General features: G+C 38.4%; 1 protein-coding gene across 1 annotated transcript; it reads left to right on the top strand.

Annotated features, from left to right (window-relative positions):
- Nucleotides 1-2,855, top strand: gbx1 (gastrulation brain homeobox 1). Its single transcript, XM_061256238.1, has 2 exons — nt 1-448; nt 1,765-2,855. Exons 1-2 carry the CDS (start codon nt 1-3, stop codon nt 2,277-2,279), a joined length of 963 nt encoding a protein of 320 aa, XP_061112222.1. The 3' UTR covers nt 2,280-2,855.
- Nucleotides 2,856-11,779: the final 8,924 nt, after the last annotated feature.

The following is an 11,779-nucleotide window of genomic DNA, read 5'->3' as shown; positions in this document are numbered from 1 at the left end:
ATGCAGAGACCAAGCGGCCAAGGGACGGCGTTTTCCATTGACTCGTTGATTGGGACTCCGCAGCCCCGACCTGGACACCTGCTCTACACGGGCTATCCTATGTTTATGCCATACAGACCCCTGGTCATCCCTCAAGCCCTCTCTCACTCGCCTTTACAATCTGGCATTCCACCGTTAGCCCCTTTGGCTTCCTTCGCCGGACGTCTTACCAACACATTCTGTGCTAGCCTGGGACAGGGAATGCCCTCCATGGTGGCCCTCACCACCACTCTGCCGAGTTTCTCGGATCCGCCGGATAGTTTCTACCCACCACAAGAGATCCCTGGACCCAGATTAAGTGCTGATCCTGGGATTAGGAGGCAGGAGAGCCCGCATTCAGAGGATTTGCCTGTAAGGGACAAGGGTTCAGAACTGCTCAACTTCTCGGAAAGTTTTCAAACTATCACAGGTGAGTTCATTTACAAGAACAGAAGCTATTCCAGATAGTGTCTTCACTGCTCCATGCGTGCGTGATAGGCCTACTTTGAGCATAGAAACCTGTTGATTCGAAATAATCGGCTACCTGCACATGCACAAGCAAACTGCGGTTAAGTCTCTTATCATTAGTATGTCTAAAATACATTGCATTAAGTAATCCTAATAATCCTATCGAAACGAATAACCCTATCAGATAGGGTAATATTAATAACTGAAGATCTTTGTGTATAGGCCGACTGAAATTATATTGCAGTGTACAAAGTCTATGTGCATAGCCTATGTGCTTATGTAGTTACTTTTCTTCTTGCTAAATAATTACAAGTATGCGCAATTAGGTCTATTAAGTAATTTTGCTAAATTATTTTAACATCTTATATTGCTTGGGCAGTCACATAAATTACACTAATTTTTAGTTACGTGTAGGCCTAAACTGTCAGGAAAACAAACTTGGTTAGTGCACGTTTATTCAGAACATATTTTCAGTTGGGGGTTAAATTAACAATCACAATTAAAATAAGGACTGCAGTGTGGAATACAAGACCTATAACATTGACAATTCGTAAATCAAACAGAAATGCACTAAATCGCAAATAATACTGTGAAAAACACCGCTAGTATTATTAGTAGTTGATACGAAATACACCAAGTCCATACCTTAAATTCATTAGAAAGTAATGGACTAATAATGGTAATATTACTGACATTATTATCATTCCAAATAATAATTCTAATAATTGCCCACATAGCCATTAACATAATCTTTTTTATGTCAAAAGATAACTGATAGCAAACATGCGATGGCACATTTAGTATTTGAAAAGTATTGCATTTTACATTTATTATGGAAATAGTTAAATAATTACAAAATAATACCAAGCTTTACACGTCTGCGCGGCCTGGGAATATTGCAAGGAGAAATACATTGTCATTTTTAATTATAAATATCCACTGATATAAATCTGGTATTTCTGGGAATTTCTAAACGTCTAGAACTCACGGGTGAGAGATGTTGGGGAATAAGTCAATTTACCAGCAAATCATACCGGCCTTCAATTTTAAACATACTTGGCTGACTTTAAGAACATGGGCTGACATCAACGTATAATATGGCTTCTTAGATCAATCTATTTGCATTTAAGTCTGTTTTAGCGTTTGGAACGTCATTCATTGTAACCTGTGAAACTTCTATCTTTATTATAAATTGAAAGAACAATTTTATGCTAAACTAGGATTCATTTTAAACAAAGATTTACAGGTGTTTGTTTCCCCTTTGTCTGTTACTTTCAGGTGAGACTAAGCTGTACAGCTCGGACGAGGATAAATTGGACCTCAAGTCAGCTGAGACCGCGTGCAGCGACAGAGAAGAGGACAGTTCAGTAGACAGTGAGAATGAGAGTTTCTCGGACGGCAACAATTGCGGGTCATTATCCCAAAAGAAACTTAAACCCGGGTCTCAGGAGCCCCTACCACCGGGGAGTGCAGCGGGAAAGAGTAGGAGGCGGCGAACTGCCTTCACCAGCGAACAGCTACTTGAACTTGAAAAAGAATTCCATTGTAAAAAGTACCTCTCTCTCACGGAGCGCTCTCAGATAGCACATGCACTTAAACTAAGTGAGGTCCAAGTCAAGATTTGGTTCCAGAATCGCAGAGCCAAATGGAAACGGATTAAGGCCGGAAACGTCAACAACAGATCGGGAGAACCTGTAAGAAATCCAAAAATAGTGGTCCCCATCCCGGTGCACGTCAACAGGTTTGCCGTTAGGAGTCAACACCAACAGATTGAGCAAGGAACCAGGCCATGAACAATCAGAACGAGACTGCAAAATTGTTGATATCCCACTTTTATTACCCAACCACTAACAAGTCAAATGCTATATTTTGACCACTTATGAAGCTTAAAACAGGAATGGGGGAGGGGGAAATCATACAAGTAGCCTACTTACGAATAGAAACCGACTCCTTCGACGACATAGTTTGTCCGAAGAGTTTATTTCCATTCGGAAAGTATTTGTCAGGGTAATAATTGCGGTAGCAATAAAAACATCTTTCTGACATGTATTTAATTCAGCTTGTAAGCGTTGGCTAGCTGCGGGGGGAAAATATTCGCTTACAAAATTGCATCCGGTTGGTTCTTGAATACGCAAGACTCCTTATTTATTACTTTGTACATTTGTAAATACCGTGTCAAGGCGACACAGAAGTGCACTATAAATAAGATTGTATACAATTCTTTTTTAAAGTAATATTTATATGTTACAGTGTGACAATTATGTGAATTGCATGTTTGCGTATGCCCACTTGTTGAAGATGTTTTTATAATTCCCTTCCTTCGGTTGTAAAGCCGCCCCACTTACGTTGATCCCAACTCTTTGCATGTTCCCTCCAATGTTCTCGTTTACCGTAGAAACTGTATTCAACAGTAATTTGTGGAAATTAAAATTGTGAAGGAAATAAATTTTAAAATTAAGACCATGCCACGTCCATGCACTGTGATTTAATTTATTTGGAAACCGGCTGGCCTACCTGCTAAATCTGAAAATAAAATAAAAAATGATGTAGCCAAGGTCTTCAAAATGCAATGTACAAATTACTCGATTTGACAAATATCAAATTTGCGAGCACATGAACTGTGTTTTTAAAACTTGACTCAGTGACGGAGAACTTTATAATATATTTGCTGTCTTCAGGCATTGGGTAATGACATAGCAAGATTTCACCGATGAAAACTCGTGCGTTTACACCATAGCCTGTCCCAAAGAGGGACTGAGTGAACACGTTTTGGGAAATACTCCCGATTCAGATAATTTGACAACAAACATGTAATGTGATTTCCACATTTGCTTAACAACACAATTACCAAATAAAAAAAAACATTCTTAGTGGGTCATTGAAATGACCAGGCCAAATGAAGAGGCAGCCGGGGCTTGACGCCCCAAATGAGATTACAGCAGCGGATATCGTAGGCCATGGAAAGATATCCTCAAATTGATATAATAGGGCAGTGTAGGGCATTTTTATGATTAGTCTAATCGAATTATTTAAATGATAAAGCGACAACAATAGCATAATAATAATAATAATAATAATAATAATAATAATAATAATAATAATAATAATACAAACAATAATAACAATAATGAAGAAGAAGAAGAAGAAGAAGAAGAAGAAGAAGAAGAAGAAATTATTAAATTGATCAATTTCAGCCCTTGACAACCGGTGGAAATTATTCAATTAGCCTTGAGGTGATATTGTACACACTGATTTGTCCATACATAGGCCTATTTAAATACATTTGCTGCATGTTGACATTTTCTTCTAACATATGCTTTAAAGTAGTACCCAATACGAATAGGCCTATTCTTTAGCATGGACATGAGAAAGAATACCACATGGGCTAGGTCTTCCTCAGAGGCTGATGCCACCACAAAGAAACTTCCTCGTCCAATTAAAATTGTATTCTGTCTTGTCACGTGTAGGTCTAGTCATCATCTGTTAGTCCTCACACTCACAGATGATGAATAACAGATGACCTCATCACCGGTGGAGTCGTGTAAATGTTTAAATATATGCTGTCAGAACGTCAGTATCGTGCTTCATAATAGTTGAAATTATCATTATTACCCTTGCTGTGTCGAGTTGTGTTTTTCACAATCCCTTTTGCAATAGTTAACATGCAATAGGCTTAATCGACTGAACAATATTCAAACTTTGAAGATCTCTTACAATATTCTGAGCATGATTAGTTATTAACATATTCATATTTGAATGCGCGTGCGTGTGCGTCTGCCTTCGTTTCTTTAAGTGATACGATATATTGAGTCTGCATTATCTTCCTGTGATAGTCGTATTATTTGCAAAATATCTGTCCTTGGTTATACCACGAGTACACACCTTCAAGTTACTATTATCGTCGCTGCTAAGTGCTAATGCATTGTCAGAATACTCCCATTAAAATGAAAAGAATTCACTGCTGCAAATATTGCCTTAGCTAAACGTTTTCAATGGCACATTAATTCCAAAATAAAACACCAGGCAAACATTACAGTGGCTAATAACCGAGTCAACCACCTACTGCAAATGCATTTCCTTTCACTCGAGGTGTGGAAGCTTAACATTAGCTGCATTGCTATACAGAGCTGTATCACGAGCCAAGAACACTACCTGATTACCTAAAAGTTTTTTTCGTGTTTTATTTTCAGTTTTAGGCCTATAATTTGGCAATCACGTTTTCGCTAAAAAAGTAAACGCACGGTATACTTCAAACAATATATAACATTTTATCCTCTATAAAAGTATTCCCAAGGTTTTTTGCGAATGAGTAAAATACATTCATACGTAAAGTCCTCATCATTGCAGGTAAACCGGCTTGTAAGCCAGTAAGCATTGCGAACCTCTCTCTAAGTCAATATCTTTGTGTACATGAAACAGCTATGTGGATTGCGAGCCTTCCAATTGAAATAAGTGAGACAATTTGGCAGATTTCTTATATGCATGTTCCAGCATAAAGCCACATTCTGAGGAAACTGAACTGCTTCCAATAAAAACTTCCCTTGCTTTGAAAAACTCATTTCCATAAGTGTTCAAGAAAACTCTCTCAAGAAGCCCCTATCGAATTACTGTATCAACGTTGTAAACCCCCCCCCCCCCCCCCCCAAAAAAACCACTCTTTCAATATATCAAAAGGAATAGAGTCTTTGTCCGATTAGGATGATTGAATTTGAGTTTCTTAAATCTTAAGAAACATTGGACAATTCAAATGTACATGACCCCAGCGAAAACAGGGAGGTTTAACATACATTTGTTTATGTAGGTCAGTTGAATACAAAATCCAATTTGCATTGATGATATAGATGAACGGCGGTTTTCATTAGCCAATCACAGCAAGGAAAGGGGAGAAAGGAGAGATTTGTGTTAATGAGAGCTGGAGCCATTTATCTCTCTTTAGGAGGCCACGCTGTCTCAAGGTAGAGTGATGGATCCCCATTAGAGTGGTCATATCAACAACTTCGTAATGAACTTCACAATCAATCACAGTTTGGGAGGAGGAGCCTGTGTTTATGTGTGTGTGTGTGTGCGTGTGTGTGTGTGTGTGTGAGAGAGAGAGAGAGAGAGAGAGAGAGAGAGATGGGGGAAGCCCTGCCTTCTCTACTCTGCCCTGAGCATTAACACGTGGTAGAAATACCTCCATTAAATCACAGAGATTGACAGTGTACATTACAACAAATTACTTTCTGAGTTTGAATGAGGGATGACTTCAGTCTAAATGTTCAAATATCCAACCATCTCAAATCTCAGGTATGGGTGTGACATTCAAAATTCAAAAAGAAGCACATATCTGTTTCATGGTGATGGATTAGGTTACCCTAAAGACTTAGGTGAAGGTGAAGTCCCTCTGAGTGTTTTTATAAGGTTTAACATATTACACTGAATTATCACTAACCTCCTGTAAATTCAAACATAATGTGCAGTTCTGATGTGATGCAGTATGGTTCTGTGCACGCCCACTAATTAACTCTCACCTCAATCGCAAGTGTTGCTGATGACAAAGCCTCTTTATAATTACATCTATACAACCCTGCATTGTGTTTATAAATACAACTAATTTTACTCACTGAATGTTTCCATGTGTATGGAAATGTTCCTGATGCTTGTGCTTATGTTATTCCTTTTTTGTGGGCAAACAGAAACTAATAGATCTAATAATAATAGGAGCAAATAATTCCAATTATATGTGGTTCTGGTGTACTGCACTCAAAGTAAATGCATATTCTCTGACTTGTGAAATGTGAATGACATCTCAATAACAACAGGCTGGCTACCTTGGAAAGTGTAGACATAAAGATAAGTTATTGTGTTGGCATTATACTACGGTTGAATTTGTGGTAGATTATATATACTGTCCGCGTGGATCAATTACTGCTGGCTTCAGTTATAGCTATGGAAAGATCAGCAGAGTCCCATAGTTTAAGGAGATATGGTTCTTTCTCCCCCGCAATTAAACACCAATTGACAACATATATTGTTGTGCACCTCAGTGACTGCACTAGTAAGAGCTGACATATAAAAGCCAGTGACACAATTGTTTATCTTATTTTCAGGTCCAAAAATACCTGCAACTTTAACTTTGTTTAAAAAAAAGGTTTTATACTTGAACAGAAAACTGACAACTTTTAGATTTTTGTTAGAATTATGATCTGTTCAAAGTATTTGACAGAAACAGGGTTTATTAGAGTAAAGTGACTTGTTTTTTTAATGTATCAAAGCAATGCACCTGTCAATAGTGACATTTAAATATTAAAATACTCACTGTCATTAGAAAAGATATTTATAATTCAATAATTTTCTAATTTTATAAGAGTATCCTACTAATAGCATATGTCATTGTGTTGCTTTAGCAGTGCCATTATGAACTGAGAAATGAGAATGATGAGAAACACATTTGGAGCATCCAAATGACGTTCCATACGGACAATGGCTACCTTTGAGAAAATAGGTTTTTGAGAATACATTCCTTTGTCATGTAACCAGCTACCCTCTTCAGAGAAAACCTATGCATCATAAATCCACTGGCATTATCTGTAAATTGTCCCACTGCAGTAGAGTACTAGAACAAGCTTTGCTTCAGACAGAGTGAAACATAGACAGCGCTGATGGAGCAACTGCGTGGCTGTCTTTACAACGACAGTGACGGTATTGATTTCTACTGGAAAATTGCCCTTTTCCAGCCTCGTAACGGCTTTGATCTTGGCATATACGGTAATAGAAATGTTTCAATTAACCTGGTAGCTATTGCAGATGAAAGTATCCTTCTTAATACACGTCCCAAACCATGTGACCTTGACTCATCTGCTAGGCTGTAGGACAAGCGGCCCATAGAGCTCAACGTATTTCTGCCAAAAAGATTGTTTTTTAAATCTCAGGTCAACAATAATGTATATAAATACAGCAATGACAGAGATTCATATTAATAATAGAGATAATTTGTTTTTTAGTTTCCCAAAGATTATTACCCTCCAGGGATAGGAAAATTTAAGGTTGTCAACAGAGAAGAAGAAGAGAAAGGTGGATTTCCAATATACATAAGTAGGCAAGATCTTACACCAGAAAGAATATTCGTATTAGAAGGATTTAAAGTTGAAAACTGATATTGACTGACTACCATCATAATATTTTTTAATTAATGCCATGTCATCTAGGCCTAAAAAATGAATGGGTTGCTATGGCCGCTTACCCAACAACACGTCATCTTCAAGGAAATTGTCACGTGATTAAGAATGATCCATACAACGCGATTGAACAATGCAGCGAACTGTGCAACTCGTCTTTTAATGAATGTAATTTGTAGCCTAAAGTGAAAAGCTATATAGTTTGGTCCGGCTAATGATAGCGCATAATATGTTTTAAAAGGTACATCTTTCTCTTGCCGTTTTGTTTCAGCAATGACACATTCGAGATCTAAAAAGAACATAACCAATTCAAAACCTCTTAAAGTTCAATTTTAACCCGAATGATGACACATAAAAAAATTCGGAAATGTCGAAGTACCTTAAGATTCAGCGAACGCGGACGAGACGTATTTATTCCTAGTTTCCCATGACGTCAGAAGTCATGAGAATGTGTGCTCGTGTTGAAGTGCTAATGGAGAGGGTGAAGTTAGCAGGCGTGTGCAAAGATCCTCCCTGTAGATTCTGCATTAAGGTGCTGCTCATAAGATACACGATCCTCAGTGAATGTCAATACTATGTACAAATTACTGGTTTCTCACTGGCTACAGCTGGGGATACAGGTTCGCCAGGCAGTATCCATGCTCTGGGGTTTAATAATATAACAGCTGTTTGCAGTAAATTGACCACACCAACCAATTGCTGGATATGCAAACTATAATACAAGAAATGCATACATTAATAAAATGTGTAATTATTTTGAATTATTCCTACTTCATGAAACAGTAAAAAAAGATGGAATGTACTGCATGCAAATGTACTGTATTATATCATACAAGAGTGCACACTGCATAGCCTTCTATACAAATATAAGCAAAGTGAAGATTGATGTATGTTTTATAATCTGAAAAAATATTTGGAATAAACAGGATTCAAAGCATTTTAGCATTTTATTCCAAACATAGATCAACAAAGCTTTGATGATCCTGACATTGTATTGGGGGGTCCCAATAGGAATTACACCCTGTTTATACATAGATCCCCCATTTTAGTTTAGTTAGATTCATTCATCCACAAGTGGTGAACTGTAGTCTACCAGGTTGTTTGCTGTAGCTCACCAGTGTCTTCTTGCATCCTAACCAAATATTAAAAATATTAAACAGATTTTGGCACATACAAAGTTTGGCCTTTGTGTCTGATTTCTCAGCCTTACAATGGCCTGCTTTACAGGCATTGACACTTCTTTTGTCTTCATGTGGAGACAACAGTAACTGCAAATGCCACAACAAGAATCAACTCTAGACCTTTTGTTAGCTGTTTTACTCATGAACTAATGATGCAACAACCCACAGTCAAGAAAAAGCTGACCAGCCAATTGTCAAATTACTTTTGGTGTTCTGAAATGGCGGAACTGTAAGGGTCGCCCCATATGGACATATTAGTGCAAAGCTTACAGTCTTCACTTTAACATAATTTCTTGTCACCTAAAAGAGCCTCCTGAGACCAATATTTACTTGTATCAGAGTGATGGCAAGAGCAAAGTGTGGAGGCAAAAATGCCCAAGATCTAAAGCTTTCCTTATGGTTTAGGCATGCATGGCTGCCATAGGTCCTGGCTCAGTTGATGTAACTGCTAATAATAGCAGCAGAATTCATATGTGCAATTTAACCACATTTGAATTGTTTGATGACAAATCTGTGACAAAATTGAGGAGCCAAAATCAAGATAAAAATCTTTGTCCCAAGCATTATGGAGCTCTCACATTCCTGGGGTTGCATTTCGTAGGCAGGGAAAAACAATACTTTGCTTCGTAGAAGTGTCTCAGGATAGTGAGTTGTGCATACTATCGTTATTGCACGTATGATGAATATAATAATTTGTCTACTTCACAGAAATGAACAGTGTTCTGCACTTCCTTCTGCATTTGCTAGTTATAAGCACCTACTTTTTCTTTCATTAAATCTGAGTGTCAAATATGAAAATGATGTTGTGATATGGGAATTGTAGTCTTGTACCACATTCAGTACATTAAAGTACATACTAAAACATGTAAATGTTGTACTAGCTAGGCAAACAATTGGTAGTAAATGTCATTGTTTGTTTTTAAGACAGTAAAAAATAAATATACAACAGAGGAAGACATGTGTGCATGGTACCATACTACAAATTTCATTGCTTAGTAGGAGTGTGCAATTGTTTATTCTATTCAAAATGTGAAGGTCCTTAAATATTGTGCTATGTTGTATTTATAACAAAAGAAAAGGGGATGGGAATTATTATTATCATCATCATTCAATTCTGACAATTATTTTATATGGTGCCGTTCATTCCATTCCTTTTACAGCTAAGACCCCCCCCATCTCAGCCACTGTGAGCCTGTGAGGTCTCACCTGGGTTGTGCACAGAAACCTATTCTCTCAAGTGCACTCATTCATATCTGAAGTGGAGAGGGAGGGATTTGTGGAGAATGATTCGTAGACACTAGGGATACCCCTCCTTTCTGTCAGAAGTGCTACATGACCTTTCATGGGCACAATGAGTCAGGACCTCATCTAAGTGACACCATCTACAGCAGCACAGTGCCGCCATTATACTACGCCTAACTCATGATACAGGCCACCTGGTATACTATCCAAGGCTACTGCTAACATGGTAATAGAGGGATCTTGGTTGTCATTGCATTGTTTGTGGTGTTAGGCTGGCCTCAAAAGATGGATTTAATAAACTGTTCGCCACACAGCTCAGCTGGCTCCTCTGTTCGCTGAAATGTATGTTTGAACCCTCATAATATTCCACTTTACTTCTAATATAATTATATTTTCGCCTTGCCGCTTAAATCTTGTTGCACGGATCTCTCATTGATTCTTGCTAGAAACAATTGCTGGAATTGCTGGTTTCTTTTGATCCATAATTCACTGATCTTTAAATCATCTGGATGCTCACTCTCTTCACTTACCCCCATATGTCAGCCAATCCGTATAATATATAAATCAGTGACTTTGTACTATTCTGAAAAAGTCCATTATGTTGTTGTCAGTTTTCATTGGTTGTTGGCAGTCCTGGTCTGCTGTGCTCATAAAAGCCAACACTGAATGTGATTTTGGGCAATTTGTTAAGGCACTGTGTGTGAATGGGCCCCACACAGATGGAATGTGCCACAACTGGTTCTGATGTTACTCAGGGACAGGCGGGTTTAAATAGGCTGTGATGACAGAATCTTATTTTCCATAATCAATCCACACCAGTTGATTGGGCACCCACATCTCTGCCTGTAAGACTAAGAAGTTTTCCTCCGACTCATGTCTGTGGAAGCTCGACTTGGGAACTGCAGTGCAAATAAAAGGTCTATGCAAGCCTGACTTGGGAACTGCTGGGCTGAAATAAAATGCAGATATCACCTGGCTCTGGAGGAAATGCGTGAAACTGGAGGTTAAAACAATGAGCAATGTTGGGTGTCTCGGTGGCGCAGCCTGTAGAGCACTAACCGCATGCTCATTGCGAGCCGCGACGTCGGCGGTTCGAATCCGACCGTCTGACATTTGTTGCATGTCTTCCCCTCTCTCTCACTCCCATTCTTCCTGTCTCTCTATACTATACTGTCCAATAAAGCTGAAAAAAGGCCTAAAAAATATCTTTAAAAAACAATGAGCAACGATAATAAAGCAGAAAGATTATGCATTTAAAAACATGACCTATTGTGTTCCATGTATGATTTGAACATTATTATTTGGCTGATGCTTTTTATCCAAAGGGACTTACAGTTAATTAGATTAAGCAGGAGACAATCCCCTCTGGAGCAATGAGCACCCATGGGATTGCAGATTTTATCGTGGCTACACTGACCTTGCAGGTCCCAGTCAGGTACCTTAACCACTACGCTACAGGCTTCCCCACAAACTCATGTAATATTGAAGCCCACAGCAGATAAGATTGTAATGCAATAATCAAACAACAGCTGAAAAGTTAAGCAGCCTCCTAGCAGCAAATAACACAGAGCAGGCTACATGCATATACAGTGCTGTCCATAAGTATTTGGACAGTGGTACAATTTCTGTTCTTTTGGCTCTGTTCCATACTGTTTATTTTGGTAAGCGTATAGTTAGGCCTATGTCTCTGTGTCCTCCCTTATTTCCCTGCCT

The sequence above is a fragment of the Conger conger genome, chromosome 9, assembly GCF_963514075.1.
Source record: "Conger conger chromosome 9, fConCon1.1, whole genome shotgun sequence".
In the NCBI taxonomy this organism is placed as follows: Eukaryota; Metazoa; Chordata; class Actinopteri; order Anguilliformes; family Congridae; genus Conger; species Conger conger.
This window is presented reverse-complemented; position numbering and strand designations above follow the sequence as displayed.

What these genes read in the sequence shown, in the direction of transcription:
- gbx1 (XM_061256238.1), top strand. Translation starts at nt 1, where the DNA reads ATGCAGAGACCAAGCGGCCAAGGGACGGCGTTTTCCATTGACTCGTTG. An exon ending in AAGTTTTCAAACTATCACAG is followed by an intron (nt 449 to 1,764) that starts GTGAGTTCATTT and finishes TGTTACTTTCAG; the next exon opens with GTGAGACTAAGCTGTACAGC.